The 18,803-nt window shown below is 42.4% G+C and overlaps 1 protein-coding gene across 2 annotated transcripts in view; it reads right to left on the bottom strand.

Moving 5' to 3' along the window:
- PTCHD4 (patched domain containing 4) overlaps positions 1-18,357 on the bottom strand; it is an 89,242-nt gene extending 70,885 nt beyond the window's left edge. The window contains exon 1 of one of the 2 annotated variants that reach the window (XM_061460979.1): positions 17,551-18,357. In XM_061460979.1, the coding sequence (XP_061316963.1) occupies positions 17,551-18,150 (600 nt within the window). In that variant the 5' untranslated portion in view covers positions 18,151-18,357. The remainder of the gene's footprint in view (positions 1-17,550) is intronic. The other variant, XM_061460980.1, reaches the window with a different exon arrangement.
- Between the last annotated feature and the right edge of the window lie 446 nt (positions 18,358-18,803).

Below are 18,803 nucleotides of genomic sequence, written 5' to 3'. Positions count from 1 at the left end.
AGCTCTTCAATAAATAAAAAAAGTAAACTGAGCTGCAGGGAAGGGGGAGAAAGAATGCAAGTGTTCATTTTTTAACAAAGAAAGCCTTCTCAGAAATGCAGGGATTAGAATAAAATCAACAAAAAGCAAGAAATATTAATGAATTAAAGCTATCTTGCTCCCCCGTGAAAACCAAGGAAGTTTTGTTATCTCAAGAGGGTCACAGCTTTCTCCAAATGTGAGTAAGCAGAACAATATTACACCCAAATGCTTTCTGTCTCTTGTGAGGCATCCAATCCTAAAGGCTTTTTTTGAAGACCATGAAGTTATAGGATAAACAAAAAACTAATTCTTAAAGTAAAGTAAAAAAAACAACAGACAGCAAGAAGACTTCCCTTCTCTTCTTCTTTCCATATCAAAAAAATACATAAATAAATAAACAAACATAAATAAGTAAAGGCAGAAAAGCAGAAAATTGTTTGCAAAACTTCACCACACACTTCTTATGCCCAAGCTGAAGGGTTTTTGGAATGAGAAGGGGATCCAATAATCGTCCTTAAAAGGAAATTCTAAAAAGGGGCTGCAGGTTTTCACTGGAAGATCTGTAGGCCTTCTTGCTTTGTCTGCATCCCACTGTGTACCTCTTCTAATTGTTTTCTCTACACTGCTTGAAGTCTAATACACACAAGAATTAGAAAGAAAGCCTGGCAGGAAGAAAAAGGAGTTGGATTTGTCTGGTTTTATTACTCCATCGAAAGGAAATGTTAAAAAATAATAAGCAGAGAATAAGAAGTGAGGAGTAAAGTAGATCCACAAGAATCATTTAAGCTCTTACAATCTGAAGTTTCAATAATGACACAGGAAAGGGTGCTTTTTTCTTTTTAAATTATATTTTATGTTGGCAAACATCTCTTTAATTTTCTGCCTCTGCTCTTCCTGGTTTCTCTGGGGACCAGCAGCCAAAGTACTAAAATGCTGCAATAATGTTTTATCAAAGGCAAGTAGAAAAGAAATAATGGAGAATCAGACAAGGAGCCAGGCACAATGTGGCAAAATTTAGGGGCTAGCGTGGGTTTGGAGGTTTACTTCCAGCTAAGCAGTTTGCAGGTTAACTAAGTTCAGCCTTCAGATGCAAGGCACTGCAGTGCTCTTGCCAAAGTCCTATCAGGAGCTTCCACTCTCATGGTGCTCAATGAGATAAAGCAAGTCAGTGCACAAAACCAATACAGTTAAGGACACTTAACACTCCCAGCTGAATATTCCTCCTTTTAAAGAGATAATTAGTCAGTTCTTCATCTTCCTTTTTTTTTTTTTTAATCTCAAATTTGGCATTATGAATCAATTTCTCTACCCTAAAGCATCACCCTCTTCCCTCCAACACACACTGTTTTTTAATGAGTTTGGCCCTTTTTTAGCTGGAAAGAGCCAAAAAAATGTCTAGCTTCAGATGTTTTTTTCTTTTTTTTTCTTTTTCTTTAATAATGTTGAATGAGAATTTGGAAAGGGGGAGTGGGAATGAGGCCTTTAAGTAGGCCTGTACTTATACATTAAAACATAACAGAAGCTGGGGTTCTGGATCTGCATATGAAATAGCTGAATCCTACCCAAGTTACTTTTGAATTCTGCATGTTCAAAGAGATTTTTCACCCCCATATATGAACACCAGTGGGTAGATTTTATATTTGTAAATTCTATCTCAAGATCACCTTGTAACATGTGATCTTCATGATGAAATTTTACGTTCTTAGTCGCCCACAGAGATGAAGGTGCTGTCATGTGTGATTCTCTAACATGCTTTCTTTAATTCTTATTTCAGTCAAAAAAATAAAGCTCATGGTATCATCTCCACTTTGGGCTTCTCGTTGCCTCCCGTCACTGGAGAGCTCTCCCACTGGAAGTTTGATAACACTACAAAGGACAGCTTTGCTTCTGTAACCATACTCTGCGGGAGAGGGTGCCTCATGCTGTCTCTGTCTGCACAGACCATGTTTGCAATGGTAAACAAATGTTAAACAGTGTACAACAACCTTAAAATTTTGTATCAGCCTAAAATCTTCATCTAGGGATTATAGGAATTGCTACCAACTGCTACTGATCAAGCTCCACATGCTGGAGACAATTCATCTTGATGCAGCCTTTGTGCTGCGGAAGCCTGGGAGGATCCACACAAGGTAGAGCAGATACTGAGGTCTCAGTCCACACCATAATCACTGGTCACCAGTGAAGTTCTGTCATGACCCAGGACAATGCTGTGCAAAGTGCTGTGCAAACACACAGTTGAAGAAAGCTGCCCATGCTCCAAAGATCTTCCCATCTGTCACTGGAGCTTTAGTCACTGTATTTCACAGTGTGAACTGGTGATGCTGCCAAAGGAGAGGTCTCTTCCTTCTCCTTCTTGAGCCTACACCTCCTCCCTGCCAAGCTTGGGAGCAGCAGTTCCTGTGGCATGTGGTGAAATGGATCGGAAAATAATCCAGGTTTATGCAAACTCAATGGAAAGGAAAAAAGAAAAATGAAAAAGATTTAATCCCCTCCTTGCTGCCAGCTGGCAGAGGGTTTCTTTGATTCCTGTGCTCCAACCCCAAAGTCCAGCAGTGGTGTCAGCTACGTAACACCTGAATAGCTTCATCCTCAAGGTGGCTGTATTTCATGGCTCAGTATTTGTCCTGTTCTGGGAGTACACGGTAGCTATTAACTTCAAGCAGAATTTCTGACTTGGATGTGCATTTTCAGCCAGAAGAAGACACAAACCATGAAAAGTCAGAATTTAGGCCCTAAGGTCCTGAGTCAGCATGCTTAACCAAACCTGCAAGGTTAGATATGGAAGGACTTCCAGGCTGCTTACTCAAGGAAAAGAAAAAAAATGGGCACTTCCTGAGGGTGATTTTGATCAGTGAATCTCATTCTTACTGTTTTCAGTTCTCCTAAATCCTACAATGTCCCAAACCCTAATTTAAGTGCCTTCATTAAATCCTTAAGGTTAAGTTATATGTGTTTCTAGATTTATATATTAATGTAGTGCTATTGTTATGAATGAGTTCAAGATATCAAGATGGATATTTCGCTACTGTGTATAAACACTTCTGGAGAAATGTAGCGTATTAATTGTAAATAATAGTAATAACAATACCAACCACTTTTTCAGCTTATCCGAGACTTTTCCCTGCGAGACATCAAAACTTTTTTTTCCCAAATAGGTGTTTTACAGTTACTTTAATGTAGTACATGTTTTTTAAAAAGGCTTTTCAAAGTCCCCTGGAGTGTGAAGTGACTTTTCAATTTCTATTAGTATAAACTATTTGGAAAGGGTTTGGTTCTGGCAGAAAATGAAGGCTTGGACTTTTAATTTTGAAACAAAAGTGCTGCGGATGGTGGGAACTCATGGTATCTAGCCACCTTTGGCTTTTGAACAAATAAATACTTAGGGAAAAACTCTGATAAAGTAAGCCAAAGAGTAATCAGATGGTAAAACATTTCCAAATGATAAAACCACTGTGTTTTTTTTTTCTGAGCGCTCTGCAAAAACTCAGTCTCATTGCTGCAATAAACTGCCAATATCTGGCAATCTATTTTGCAGGAGGATGGCATTTAATTCCGGTTCCTTCAGTGGAAGGTAATTCCTTATTCAGATGAAGGTATTTCAGTTCTTTTGCAACAATCTAATAATAATTCGTAAAAATTCAGAGATTCGGCATGAGACAAAGCTGCAAAGGACTTGGGAAGAAGCCTTGATTTTCCCCATGAAATTATTCAGAAAAGTTTTTTCTCCTGTCAGTTCAAATGCAGATTATTCCCTAGGTCATTTAGGAATGGTTCACATGACATAAGTATTTTCTATAAATATTTCCATACTTAGCATATTGCCATGTGTACGGAAATTTCACAGAACTATTTTTTTGTTTTTTTTTTTAGCATGTGATTTGAAATAAATGTATGGCGGGACTCATTTTACCTAATTTTAACCTAATCTGAAAGGTAAATGCATAATATGAACATTCTTTCTCTGGTCCATGATGTCTCTGAAGGGTGAGTTCACCCCCTTCTAATGTATTTGTTTAGGAAAAGTGAAATGCATTGCTTCTGGAGGTTCACCCTGCTCTCCTTTCATTGCACATCTGGCCCAGTTTTGATGAGGTGCTGAATATATGAGGGCCCAAATTGGAAAAAATCTACCCCATCTTTTGGATGAGTGTTCTCATTTTGAATTTCTGCATGAGCATCCACAACTGCTACATCATAGATCCCCAGTGGGCAGGGCCACAGACTGACTCTGAAGACCAGATTAGGAAACATCCACTGCAGCAAATACCCCACTGCTGTAGATGTTTGTCAAGAAGAGGAGGAAAAATGGCCTGACTCCACAATCCATTTTGCAAACATCACCAGGCTGTTCCTAGAGACTTGGTCTGCAACCACATTCAAGTTTGACTGAAAATAGTAGAAATGATCCAGCTGAATATTTTGTAACTATCCTGCTCAACTGAGTTTAAGACTGCCTGCTACGGGAATTTTTCCCTGGCATAACCGGAATATAATTAGTGAATGACAATACTCAATAGGGATAAAATGGAGTTGATCTGTGAAATTAGGGGTCTGAAGATATTAGAATTTGAAGTGCTGGGGAACAACCAGATGAGGCACAACATGGCAAAACAACTTCAAGGCTGACCCATTCAAAATCCATACAGCACAAAGCTCCAGAAGCTGACTGATTTAATTCTAGAAAGATAACAGAAGGACCAAGCCAAAACTATTGTCTATTAAGGCTTCACTATTTATCACATCATTTACAGCCTCCAAAGCACCATTCAAACTCAACATATGGAGCTGTCCTTGACCTGCAGAACTTGATCTGCAAGAAGGTGAAGGAGGAAGGACAACACCAAGTACTGAAATGTCCATACTTGCAAAGCAGTGTCAGAGTCAGAAGAATAACTAAGTGCCCTTTCTGTGGGAGTTGCAAAATCTCAACTTTAACATCAACTTTTCTTTGACTTTGGTCATATCATTTAAGAGCTGCATCTTTAATTTGACATTCACAAAACTCAGCTAACAGGAGCCTGTCTCAAAGGATGACACTAGACTGCCCTTTGAGGACCAGAATGTAAACAAAACTCTTCAGAAAATGGTTTTATTTTCTGTTCAGGTTTCTAACTGCTCAGGTTCTGTGTAAATTCTCTGACTCAGCTGCTGCTGACATGTCCTCCTTGTTTAATATTATCTGTGAATTTCATTCCTGTGCAATTCAATTCTACTTCCCGATAATTAATAGAGATGTTAGATGAGACCAGACCTAACACAAATTCTCCAGATACCCTGCAAGATACCTTCCATAAACTTGTTACATTATCATTTATCATGGTTCTTCGTTTACAATCTTTCAGCCAGTTTCCAGCCTACATGACTGATTGCCAATCCAAGCCAATCTGAATAAATTTTTTCTATTAGGATTTCCTCATAATCCTGCATAGGCCAAGGAATGGGTTTAGACTGACCTTATAAACCTTTTATGTCTTTGACCTCTTGATGTTACACGGAAGAGGCATGCGATTGCTCATAAAACTCCAATAGCTCTCTGACTGAGTTTCTCCAGCAGCACGACAGCGCTCCTTCAAGAGGGGAAAATCAATGTAGGGAAAAGAAGGATCTGAGGCAGAGCAGAACATGAATTCTTGAATAATCTTGAATATATGTGGTCCTGCACCAAAATCGCCATCCCACACCCCAGTCTGCTCCTTCACAGAATAGCATCTGAGATGTTGTCCTTTCTGTCCATTGTATCTTCATTGAAGAAGCTATAGGAAAACCCAGTTCAAATGGTTTAAGAGTGCAGTAGACTTTCTTTGAGTTTCATTCTGGGCTATTCTCTGTCCTGGTTACCTTTTATTTAGCTGTCTAAAGGAAGTGATAAATGTCCTATTCTGTCTTATTTTCCTTGTCATTTTTGCTGCTTCAAAGAGTAATTGGGTTTTCCACAAGAGAAGTATCAGAATCATTCCTAAAGGAGCTTTCTTCTGATCTGTTAAGTAGTGACATTACCTGTCATATCATAACCTGTTTTAAACTTTCCTTTTGAGGTGAATATTCTGATGAAAAGACCACTGAACATAAGCAATCACAGTATTTAGCAATTATATAAAATAAATTTCCTTTCAATGATGTCCTCCTCTTTCTCTCATCTCCAGAATCTTATACTCAAGGCAAGAAGGTTGTAAAAGGTTTAAGGATACAAGCTTTATTCCTCTGGAGGAAAAAACCCCAACCTTTTCTTTGAATTCTTCTAAAGAAAAAATCAAATGCTTTATGAGAACAGGGGAACTTTTAAGCTTGTCAAGCTTAGGAAATGTACGTTAGGGTGTATACCTAAGGCCTAATACTTGTGCTAATTTGAAGCCTGGGGAAAAAAAAGGACTGGAGAGACATTTGTAAATATTCAGAAATGCCCATGTTTCTTTGCTGCTGTGCCAACTTTCTATGTAATTTAAAATGATAACTCTGTCATGCATCCGCTGGGTGACCAATGTTTTTTATGTGTGGATGGAAAATCTATTACAGACAGGAAAGTTAATGTTACTTAACAAAAACAAAAACAAAAAAACCACAACAAAAAACCAAATGCTGGTAGAATGCTTATTACCATACTCTCTCTGCTGAAGAGGTTTGTCATCTGATTCCAAAAGTCTATGTGGTGCAATTTCCTTTGAAGGATGCTTTGTATTTATTTGTGAATAAAAACTCATTCAGTAGGACAGGAGTCAAGAACCTCCTTTCTCGTTACCTCAAACTAGTCTATGATTCTATGATTCTAACATGAGCAAACTGTAGCGTGGATTTTCAGGAGGAAAATACATATGAATATTTCTACATTGCATCTGCTCAGTACTGAATTTGTTAATGTATTTTTGTTAATGAATCAAAATCTATTCTAAGAAACCATCCTGGAAAATAGTTAGGAAAAGAGTGATATATATTTCAGTCATAGGTCCTATCATACTAGAGATAGCATTGCATAATGAAGTACTGCTAACAGCAACTTTCTTCTTAATGAATTGCAAATTGGTCTGCAAACTAAACCTGCCTGGAAAACTTGAAGAGAGGATCAGCTGGAAAAGAGGATCCTGACGAAATCCATGCGCAGGTCCTGAAGGAGCTGGCAAATGAAGTTGCTAAGCCACTGTCCATCATATTCGAAAAATCCTGGCAGTCAGGTGAAGTTCCCGATGACTGGAAAAAGGGAAATATAACCCCTATTTTCAAGAAGGGGAAAATGGATGACCTGGGGAATTACAGACCAGTCAGTCTCACCTCTGTGCCTGGCAAAATCTTGGAGCAGATTCTCCTGGAAGCCATGCTAAGGTACATGAAAATCAACAAGGTGCTTGGTGACACCCAGCATGGCTTCACTAAGGGGAAATCCTGCCTGACCAATTTGGTGGCCTTCTATGATGGGGCTACAGAACTGATGGACAGGGGCAGAGCAGTTGATGTCATCTACCTGGACTTGTGCAAAGCATTTGACACTGTCCCACATGACATCCTCTAAATTGAAGAGACATCAATTTGATGGATGGACCACTCAGTGGATAAAGAACTGGCTGGATGGCCACACGCAAAGTGTTGTGGTCAATGGCTCAGTGTCCAGCTGGAGACCAGTAACGAGTGGTGTCCCTCAGGGATCGGTGTTGGGACCGGTCTTGTTTAACATCTTCATCACTGACACGGACAGTGGGATTGAGTGCACCCTCAGCAAGTTTGCCAGTGACACCAAGCTGTGTGGTTCAGTCGATACCCTGGAGGGAAGGAATGCCATCCAGAGGGACCTTGACACACTTGTGAGGTGGGCTGATGCCAACCTCATGAAGTTGAACCATGCCAAGTGCAAGGTCCTACACCTGGGTCAGAGCAACCCCAGGCACAGCTACAGGTTGGGCAGAGAAGAGATTCAGAGCAGCCCTGTGGAGAAGGACTTGGGGGTGTTGGTTGATGAGAAAATGAACATGAGCCGCTTCAGTGTGTGCTCCCAGCCCAGAAAGCCAACCGTATCCTGGGCTGCATCAAAAGGAGCGTGACCAGCAGGTCGAAGGAGGTGATCCTGCCCCTCTACTCTGCTCTTCTGAGACCTCACTTGGAGTATTGTGTGCAGTTCTGGTGTCCTCAACATAAAAAGGACATGGAACTGTTGCAATAAGTCCAGAGAAGGGCCACGAGGATGATCAGGGGACTGGAACACCTCCCGTATGAAGACAGGTTGAGAAAGTTGGGTCTGTTCAGCCTGGAGAAGAGAAGGCTGCGTAGAGACCTCATAGCAGCCTTCCAGTATCTGAAGGGGCCTACAGGGATGCTGGGGATGGACTCTTCATTAGGGACTGTAGTGACAGGACAAGGGGTAACGAGTTAAAACTTAAACAGGGGAAGTTTAGATTGGATATAAGGAAGAAATTCTTTCCTGTTAGGGTGGCAAGGCACTGGAGTGGGTTGCCCAGGGAACTTGTGAATGCTCCACCCCTGTCAGTGTTCGAGGCCAGGTTGGACAGAGCCTTGGGTGACATGATTTAGTGTGAGGTGTCCCTGCCCATGGCAGGGGGGTTGGAAACTCATGATCTTAAGGTCCTTTCCAACTATTCTATTATTCCATGATTCTATGATTCTATGATTTGGTCCATCAACACTTGCCCATTTTCTGCAAAGAAAAATGGCATTAACAAGAGACAGAACACCCTGTTGGGGAATACATTTATTTTCACAGCATCTGGGCTGTGTCCTCAGCCATGCAGGATCCTGCCAGGCAGAGCTGATGAGGTGACTTCATTTCTATGTGATTTTCAGAGTGATGTCTCCTTCTCCAACATTTGAACATGGGAAAACATTTCCTTTTCAAGTAACGTTTGTTTTTCTCCTTTATTATTTAATCTAAAATATAATGTAAGAGCAAAATATTTTTCAAATAATTTTGAAATAATACTTTAAAAGAAATATTATTTCAAATAAATTAAAAATTCAAAACATTCAAATAAAAAAAAAAAGAAAATAATAATTTTGTTAGGGATATGCCATAATGAAACTGCCCTCTTTTTTCCTCCAAGACAAAATTAAGGGCAAAGTATACATTGCTTCACAGATGCTTTTGATTTCAAGAGTACTGTAACTTCTGATAGAAAAAGATTCAGATGAAATTTGTGGGCTGGCACTACATGCAGCATAGGTAAGCGCATGACTTAGCACAGGCAATATGTGATTTAGCACAGAAGCAGCAAAATGCTCCATGGCCACTTTGGACTCGTAGCACCCATAAAGGGTGAAACACTCGACACGTGAAAAAATACTCCATGTGTGCGGTAAGAATAACACCTCCCCATCAGACTGACAACACTTGTATAATGCTGGTGGAAACAACTATGCAAGGTGTAAGAAAAGCAAAACCCTGTCTTACACAAGGGCAAATTTTCTGTCATGCTTATGTACCTAACTTGGGCACACTTAGGTGTCCAATGAACCAGTCCTGTAGGTGCTGTTTATGTTCCCTATATGCTGTGGGAGGATACACATTAGGTGTTCAGGACCCCCTGTGGAGATACTCAGTGCCACCTCCCAGGTCTCCCACCAACTGCACAAGGAAATTAGTTGTGGTAGACTGGCCCATTATGAGCTTGATCTTTAATCCCAACTGCGTGCCCTATGTAGGTGACCTGCAATAAACCTAAATTCTCTTCAGTGTGCTTTGCTTTCAAAAGCATGGGACATGTAGGTAGGACTGTTCTTTGCCTTCTCAGACAAGCAGGTTTTAGGCCTTGTGCAATTGGTATTTTTTAAAGAAGAATTATTCTGGCAGACATTAAAACATTTGCCATCATACATATCCAGGAAACACTATACACCTCTGGTGCTGGCTGACGTTTTCCATCTTAGTTATAGGTCATTATCAGACCAAAACTTTTCTGCATTATCCAGGTAGTGACATGCTGGTTCCACAACTCATGACCCCTCCTGCAGCTCCCTGGCTGTGGTCGCAGCAAGAGTAGGTTGGAGGAGGGCATGTTGGGTGTCAAAACATAAAACCAGGGAGAAAAACTGATCGGGTAGACTCACGGCTGTGGGAGGGCTGCTCAATGTCTCGCCGAGCTGCTGGTGGGAATGCAGAGCTAGCATTGTGCAAGGATTACCCACCACTGTGTGAGCAGGGTTAACGACTAAAAAATTCTTCAGCAGAATTTCTGTGCCTTAAGAGAGCTGCCCACCAGCGAACTATTCCCAGTTTGCCTTTGATCTGTAATTCTTTTTAGCTGGAAATCCTCCCTCTCTGTCACCAGATCACACTTGATGGTATCTTCAAAGATCTCCAAGCGCTTTACCCAAAGCTCCTGTTCCCAAATGTCCAAAACAGTGTAAAAGTGAGGCAATTCACACCCAGTGAATCTCTGGCAAAGATATGTGTCACTGCAGGTGATCATTTCTGCAATGATCAGATGCCCTGTCACTCCTCAGTCCCTTTGTAGGATGCTTCACAGCCCCACTACCAAGAACTTCCTTTACTATCTATTCTTTGCATGGGAATCTTGCACATTAGTAGATAGGAAAACAGAGAACAGGGCTAATACAGGGAGCAACAGAGGTATGAGATTTTACAGCTTTCCTTTTCTGCCTCACATTGTCTTTCCTTCTCTTTTCCATCATACCCAGCACCTGCTTTCCTACATTACTGAAGACTTTGTTTCATCTGTATTTAAAGCTGCTTTTCGACTCAAGTCTCAGCCATGCACAGCATGTCTCACTGTTTGAACTAGAGTATGCAAGGTCTGGGGGCTGCAGAAGTTAAAAGCTTTCTCTGGAAATGCAAGATCATGATTTTGCCAACTCAATTCACCCTTCTTGGAAAACCGATCAACAGGTTTTTTCACCATGAATTCTGTAATAACTGTGCAGAGCTCTTCATAGGGATATTTTCTGTTTTAATGGCTTAAAAGATTTAATGCAGGTTTTATTCTTAGCTTACTATTTTCAAACGGCACAACCTCACCTACATCATTGTTTAAGAAAGATGTGTACGTAATATGCATACTGCATATATGTGAAGGACATTACATAATTTTTGACATATTTATTAATCCAATTTTGTCCTTACAAAGTTCCTCCCACTTCTACCACAGAATATATATTTTATCAGTTAATGTTGGTTAAAGGTCTCCTCTCCTTTTCTCTTCTCTCTTCTTCTCTCCTCTCTTCTGCATAAAAACATCTTTCTCTGGCTGAGATTATGGCACATCTTTTCTAAGGCTCATCATTCTCTTGCCTTGCTAGCATGCAGTATCTGAATTTGTTTTAATTTTTGTTACATATAGAAAGATTACCCAGCAATTTTAAATCCAGAGGGAGAAGTTCAGAGCCCTCCAACAGCTCACACAGCCACTACAGTGAGGGGCTCCAAAGGCAGTTTGAAAAGGCATAAGTATGGCTGAGATTAGAAGATGCTCACACAGAAGCACTGACACACATTAACTGAATTTTTAGTAAAGGAAATAAGGTCTTTTTTTTTTTTGTTTTGTTTTTCCCTGGCCACAGAAGTAGCTATTGTAGGAAAATTGCAAAGTGCTACTGAACTTCCTGCCTTTGGCAAGTGGTTGACATCTATCCCAGATCCACAGCGATGAGGAGTCGTTACTAACTGAAGGGGCTAGCAACTGCTTCTTGCTTTTCTCTCTGTCCAACCAAACTTGCATTAGTTTCTTTATTTTTACATCATGGCAAGGTATTCAGAAGGCCTGGCACAGCAAAAAAGGCCATGTCCCGTGGCAAGTGCTGACGAAACTAAAAAGTGGAATAGCTGGGAGGGAAAGGCATGGAGCGGCTGACCAAGGTCATCTGGGTGATTAGTGGAGAATGTTTTCTTTGAAGTCTTTTACATGGCCACTGCTCTCGACTGCTACACGGGAAGGAATGAGCCCACATACAAGGAAGTCGATGTCTACAGCCTGGTAGTGTGAAGGTGGAATTTACCACAGAGACTAATGAGGAAATATAAGTTCATAACTGAAGAACAGCAATGCAACAAGAGCACCTTAAAACCCACCCTTGCTCTGATGAGTTTCTGCTGCCTTTCTGCTGTTTGTTTTTGTTGGGATAGCTAGTCCTGGTACAGGTTAATCTGTTCTTGTGTCCCTGGTACAGTCAGGCCTCATAGTCTAGCCTTCCTTTTAAGCAAGAGGGTCATCTTAACACTTGGTCTCTTAGAGATAAGAAAAAGATCTTTCCTAATGTATACTAAGCAAAGGAAAGAGTGGAGAATTTTTCTTAAAAATGCAAAGAGACATTTCACTTCTTGCCCACGTGGAGCAGGCAGGCTGCCTGATCATGTCCTCAAGAGCTGACAGCTGCAGGGAGGGACATCTAGCAAGGTCACAGCTAACTTGCCACAGACACCAGCTCCACCAGCCCCTCCAGACCCTTTCTGGTCCTGCAGGACAGCACAAAAACATAGCTGCAAGAACAAGAGGGTCTTTTTTTTTTTTTTTTTTTTCCCAAATAAGTTGTCTGACCTGTGAGCCAGAAGAAGCTATTTGCCTTCAGATATTTTCCACTTGCTTTCATGCTGCTGAGCAGCTACTCCAAGCTCAGCCTGCCCAAGACTGTCTTGATCTGAAAAGCTGAGATGAAAACTATCTGCAGCTTCCAGCCTTCCTCTTCTGATCTTCTCCTGGCTCGTGTTTTATTATTTTGCTTTTATTTAGCATCTTTTTCTTGCCACAGAGCATTTCACAGGGTCCTGAGCCACAGGTCTGGATTGGGACATGTGGTACCACAAAAGGGTACAGAGCCATATTGCCTTCAAGGAAAAATCTGGTCCTTGAAGCTAGAGTAATCTTATACTTGAACCAACTTTACTGAAGGAATGATCAGTTTGCAGATAATTCTGTTACTCAGATGCCTACCACGATATAGGTGGACTCTCTTTTTATATCCTCCCTGTTCCATAGGGGTGGCCCAATCCTCACAGTCATCTAAGGAGGGATTAATCTTAGAGCAGTGGGAAAGAATCTCCATGAAAGAAAAGGGAGCAAGACTCATTTAAAAGTATAGCTGTTAGTGTAAGAAAAACTAAGTATCTGGCCAGTAGCACATCTGTAACTACAGGTTTCAAAATGCTAAGTGAATGCAAGTAAGTTTTCTGCTTAAGAAAGAATTTAATATCCAGCTGATGTGTTTATCACAAATGTGGTAATAGACATGTCTGTTTTATTGGCTGCTGTTTAGACAAGCATTCATAAATGACTGAGAATAAATTGAAGACAGTATTACAAAAACTAATCTACCTACAAAGTCTTCCTTTAACCAGGAGTTGTCATATTTGTTCTGATCTCAGAAAGATAAGTTGTAAGTTATTATTCTTTCTCAGACAAACTAAGCAAATAAACACGAAACAGTGAAGAGGTAAAATACCAGAAAAAAATATTTGCATGCTTTTTTTTTTTCCCTCTGGGCAAGGGCTGGGTTCAGAAAGCATTTTCAATCTTTGTCGTGATTTTTTTTTAAATTTTTTCCTGACAAGGACAGGAAATTTGCTGGGGTTATTGGCAAATCAGGGTCAAAACCCCATTTCCTTCCTCAGATGGTACACAAGAAGTAATCCCCATGTAATCGATAATTCTGTCTATATGAATAAATAACATGTGCCTCAGACCATATTCCAGACCTGGGGACAGGGTACAACATCTTCAAGCAGATGCACACTGTTTTTCCCAGAACGGAGTAGATACACTCTGCAGTGGATTCTTTCCCATGCTATCTCCCAGGTCATGCCCAGGCACAGTCCTGGAAGACTTAATTGACAAAAATGATGCTGGAATTTTAAAAACTTGCAGTTTCACAGTTTGGTGACTGATGGTCGGTGCTTAATGTAGACTTGCCCAGACTGCATGGTTAGGGCACAATCCAGACCCCAAGCATATGAATACTGTTTCTGTGGCCCAGGCTGAGGAAAGCATGAGCAATCCTGCTCCAGAACCTACCTCAAAAGTCTTCATCAAGATTTCATACATCCAGCTTTGTTTTCCTTCTCCGCCACGGTCTATCTGCATGACCTTGGGCAAGTCACTCTTCTGGCTGGGCTGCAGACTGCAGCATAGCATAGCAGTAACTGTGAAAAGGCTAGACAGAGTACCCAAAGCAGTGGGAGAGGTATTTTCCTACAGCCTGGTTCACCTGGCCTTCCAGAAGAGTAAAGTAACCTACAGTGACTCCTTTGTTGCCAGAGTGGATTTTAAACTCATCTCAGGCATCAGAAACTACACTGCAGTCTGCACTCTGGATGTAACTGTCATCTCTCTGCTCCTCTGGTGAGTGGAGAGACCAAGACTTCCTGACTTACAGAGGGGCAGTGAAGACAGATGTATTCAAGTCTATAAGCTCCTGCAACACTACAGTAAGTAATGATTAAACAATCATTACCCTTCACAGCCAGATTTTCTTAGGAAAAGCCAAGTAGTTTCATTAGATTTTGCAGCCCAATATCAGCTGTTTCAAAACCAGAGCAGTTTTCTGAAACCTGCTCATACAGCTCCCATGAAGTTCCCATGAAAGATCTAGGAAGAGCTCATCCATAGCCAGCCACACCTGAGAGAATCCATGTAATTTGGCTTCCAGCAGGAGATTAGAAGAGGGACAAAGTGAAAGTTCCTCACAAAGCCTGAGGGAAAGAAAAAGCTACAAGATGTTTTTGCAGCTTCCATGTGGAGCAGGAGAGGGGTTGGAACAGCTCAGCATTGTCATTGTGATTCCCAAACCAATACAGGTTGACACTTGACCCATGTCAGATACAAACTAAGCACCTCTGGGACACCTTCACAGTTTGTAAACCCACCATAGTGTTCTTAGAAGAATTTTATCCAATCTGAGGCCATAATTAAAAGAATATGGCAAAGCAAAATCTACCACTATTAACCATCCAACTTGTCCTTTGAGAAAGTGAGGCAATCTAGAAGACCTTGGTGGGTCCTTATAGTGCAGGAACATTCAGCTGAGGAAGCTCCCAATGACGTGGACTGGTGAACGGTCCACGTTGAATAAGGGAAGGCAGATTTGGCCCTCTTGTTTTCATACGCATAACGTTTAACCACAAACACTTCTTCATGTCACAACTCAAGTAAAACGAAATCCTCATAGCTACAGCCACAGAAGTTGTTGCCCTTTGCTGAACATCCAGAGACTGCTCTAGCCCAGTGCCTGCAACACCCAAGATATTTTTTCTTAAAGACATCTACATACCCCAAAGGAAGCAACACAGGCCTGAGTTTCTACAGCCTTTGCTCAGAGGTGCAGAGAGAGGTAGGTCAGTAAATAGCCTGGGAGCCTGGATTAAACTCATTTTGGCCATGGCTTGAAGGACAGCAAGAAACATTTATGCACAGCTTCCTAATTCTTGGTAGTTGACCTAGTGAGTCTATACAAAGCAGTAAATTATCCCCAGCAGCTGGAGCCAAGAAGACCAAAGGAGGTGAGTATCTGAGGACACACCACAGCTTAAGACCAGCCTAGGTTCAGGACTGATCCTGGTCCCATAGAAAAGTCCTTACCATGCCAGAAAAGAAAAACTGTGTTCAAGTATGTTTCTCAGTAACACCAGGGACTCTCCCTAGCTGCAGAAATGGCTCATAATTGTTAATTTTTTTCTAAAGTGCACTCACAGATTTTGATGGCTTTACCTCCCTTCACTAAGAAGTGGGTGGAAAGCTGCCTGCTCTGTCCAGCTTCAAACGTAGATACTTAAGTGCATTTATTCCTTCATCCAGAAGATGATACATAACTACATGGGGAACTGGAGGTGCCAGACTGGTATTCAGCAGTGCTCAGTCAGATATCAATGCTTTGTTAAAACCTTTCTCTGTGTGAATTATTATTTATTCCAATAAATCATGAATCTAGAGCACATTATTTTTTCATTTGCTTTTATATTTAAAAAAGGAGGAGTTGTATGCATGCTCCTAGTAAGAACTCCCACATTACAAGTGATCCTATCCTAGTTTTGTGAAGCTCAGTCAGTGTGTCTCTACACAAGAAAATTAATCTGGATTGAGAGAGTAGAATGACTATTTCTGCAAAAAGCTGCTTTATAATGTTAGTCTAGGTTATCAGTGTTGTCCACTGAATTGGCTTAATCTTGACTTTAAAAATAAGCAAAATGTAAAGAAAACACTTTAATTCTTCAATAGCAGGACTGTCTTCAGATTGAGTTAAAAGATAAAATGTGTGCAGGTATATTTAACTCAGAATAACTCGTGTTTCTGAGCACTCCTTGCACTGGGGACTTTTCTGCAGGAGCAAGGACACCTTTTCGTTTCCACACACTCAAACAGTCACAACTCTGCACAAAGCAACTACTGTAACATCTAGAGCAACGGGACCAAATCCCAGCTGTCCCACCTGGCCCTTTTACTGAATTAAACAGACCAGTAAAACTGATCTATGTCTCTGATTTGGCTTTTCGAGCAGGGACTGGCTTTACTTTTTTTTCTTGGTATATGAAGAGTAATTAAAAAATAAAACTTTAGGATCTGGCCACTTCTTGTAAGAGCACTACCTCCCTCATCCCTGAGGAGCTCTTGGGGAAAAAAGGACAGGAGACCCCAGAGAGCCCCTCTGCTCCAAGAAGGACCGTATCCTCTTTCCTGCGACCTGAGCTATGAACTAATAGTGTGCTAAGGAGTCTGTTACACTGTTAAATAAATCCTGCCTCTTGTGCATGGCATTCTGTAATTCATCGAAACTTCTTTTAGCAGCCACATGCAAACTTTGCACCTTATTTGCTCATAGCAGGTTAGTCCTGGTGATCTGGATAGCTCCACATGAAAAGGGAAGCAGATGGGTGCTTGTGTCCCAGAGAAATATTCCTGAGATCATTGTGCCAAATTATTTATTCTTTTAATTGTAAGGACTGAAAGTTATTTCACCTTTTACCTTGTTTCGCCTTCACTGGAATCCTCTAGCTAATGGGCTCCATCCCAAAACTTCAGACCATCCATCAGTGGCAGAGTTAATTATTATCACACTGAGAGAAAAAATTCCTCCTCCCTTCTGCTTCCTTGCATGCAGGTAAGGAAAAAGAAGGCAGGACACCTGAAACCGCTTCTGGCTCAAGCCTCCTGCTGCTCCTACGGCCCTCGCAGAGTCAGGGAGATAGAGGAGCTAACTGTGCATTTGAGGAAAGCCACATTAAAGAGAAATTATCCCAACATGACAGTGGGGCTGGAAAAGGTGGTATCAACCCCCCAGTTCTCACACACACACAGACCTCCTCTCCCCTTTTCCCGATGTATTAACCCTTAAAGGCATTGCAAGCTCTCACGGTTCCGAGGCTGTTCTCCACTCCCTGCTTTTCCTGGATGGTTAGCGTACAGTCCCCCCTCCCTCCCTTCTCGGACAGAACAATAGCAAGGCACCGGTTTCAGCTGCTTCCCGAGGAAAGCCCAGATCACACACATTTAGAGATAGAGAGATAGATATGATTATATTTCTCTTTGCTGTTTAGGACAAGAAATGAAGTGCTGCCTCTTTAATTGGCAAAAGCATGCAGTAAGAGCATACCTTTAATTTAGTGTTGGGATAGCTCACTTGCACCCTGGCTGTTGTCTTATTGGAGAGGGCAGCCTGCCTCAGATCCTCTAGCACTGAAATAATATCATCCAGCACGCATTTCTTATCCTGATTTCTCAACACACACAGATGGGAAAAAGTATAATTATAGCCTTTGTAGTTCACCTTCATTTCCAGCACGGCTCGGTGGATCTGCAGGATCACATCAGCCTGGTGCAAAATATTGCCTCCGGGTTTGGAGAGGAGAATCACCCTGCCATACCTCCCCGGGGTGTGCAAGTCCGAATAGAGCTGGCTTTTGGATTGATCGAGGGAGAAAAGGCTGCTGGCTAAGCTCCTCTCGATCTTGGCCAGGCTGTGGCTGGGGGCTACCAGGCTCTCCAGGTCAGTGTCAGGCTGGAAGCGGTTGAGCAGGCTGAAGCCGAAGATGATGGTCAGGACTGCGGGCACAGTGAGGAAAAACACCGGATGCCTGCTCACGAATAAGCCCAGCTTGTAGAAAAACGACTGGAGCCCTCTGTGTATCACCTGCCGCAGCATCCTCCACCAGATCCAGCCTGCAGATGCTCCTGGCCGTCTTAGAAAGCACATGTGACATGTGTAGCTCCTTACCCCTTCCTGTCAGTTCCCCTTTCTCTCTCCCTCTCTCTCTACTACTCCTTTAAAAGACTGCAGCAAGTTGCAGCAAGACAGCCAAATATTGATCAATGGGGTGTGTGTGTGCGGGTGTGTGTGTGTGTGAGGGAGCTGGAAGGGACCGGGCAGAGGAGGGAGGAGGGTGTGGGGGAACCTTGTCTTTTTTTTCCTCTTTCTCTTTTTTTTTTTCTCCCCCTCTCTCCTCCCTTCCCCCCAGCCAACTAGCATCGTCCCCCTCCCCGCCCGGGTGCCCCCCTTTCTCCGGCTAGGCTCGGGCGTTGCACCCGGAGCGCTGCCGGCTCTGCAGTGCCCGCTCCTCGCCCGCCGCCGCTCCGCGCAGCCCCGCGCCCGGCTCCGCTTCTCGGGGCGGTGCGGCTATAGCCGGCAGCGCACCCCCCTCCTCCCCATCCCCCCCCGCAAAGCACCTCTGCTCGCTTTCCTCCCTCCGCACACACACACACACACACATACGCACGGCATTTGCCAGGGCGGGAGGATGATGCTGCATTTTAACGCCCTCCAAGACCCCGTCCCGAGCCCCTCCCTCCCCCGGCCGCAGCACCGTGGCCGCCCCGGGTGCTCCTGCTTCCCGCCGGCTGCCGGGGAGG

This window comes from Pezoporus flaviventris, unplaced genomic scaffold, assembly GCF_033815535.1.
Source record: "Pezoporus flaviventris isolate CSIRO_AGI_PZ_B2104156 unplaced genomic scaffold, CSIRO_AGI_Pfla_v1 ptg000031l, whole genome shotgun sequence".
NCBI lineage: Eukaryota > Metazoa > Chordata > Aves > Psittaciformes > Psittacidae > Pezoporus > Pezoporus flaviventris.
The sequence above is the reverse complement of the archived record's forward strand: the minus strand, read 5'-3'. Positions and strand labels throughout refer to the sequence as shown.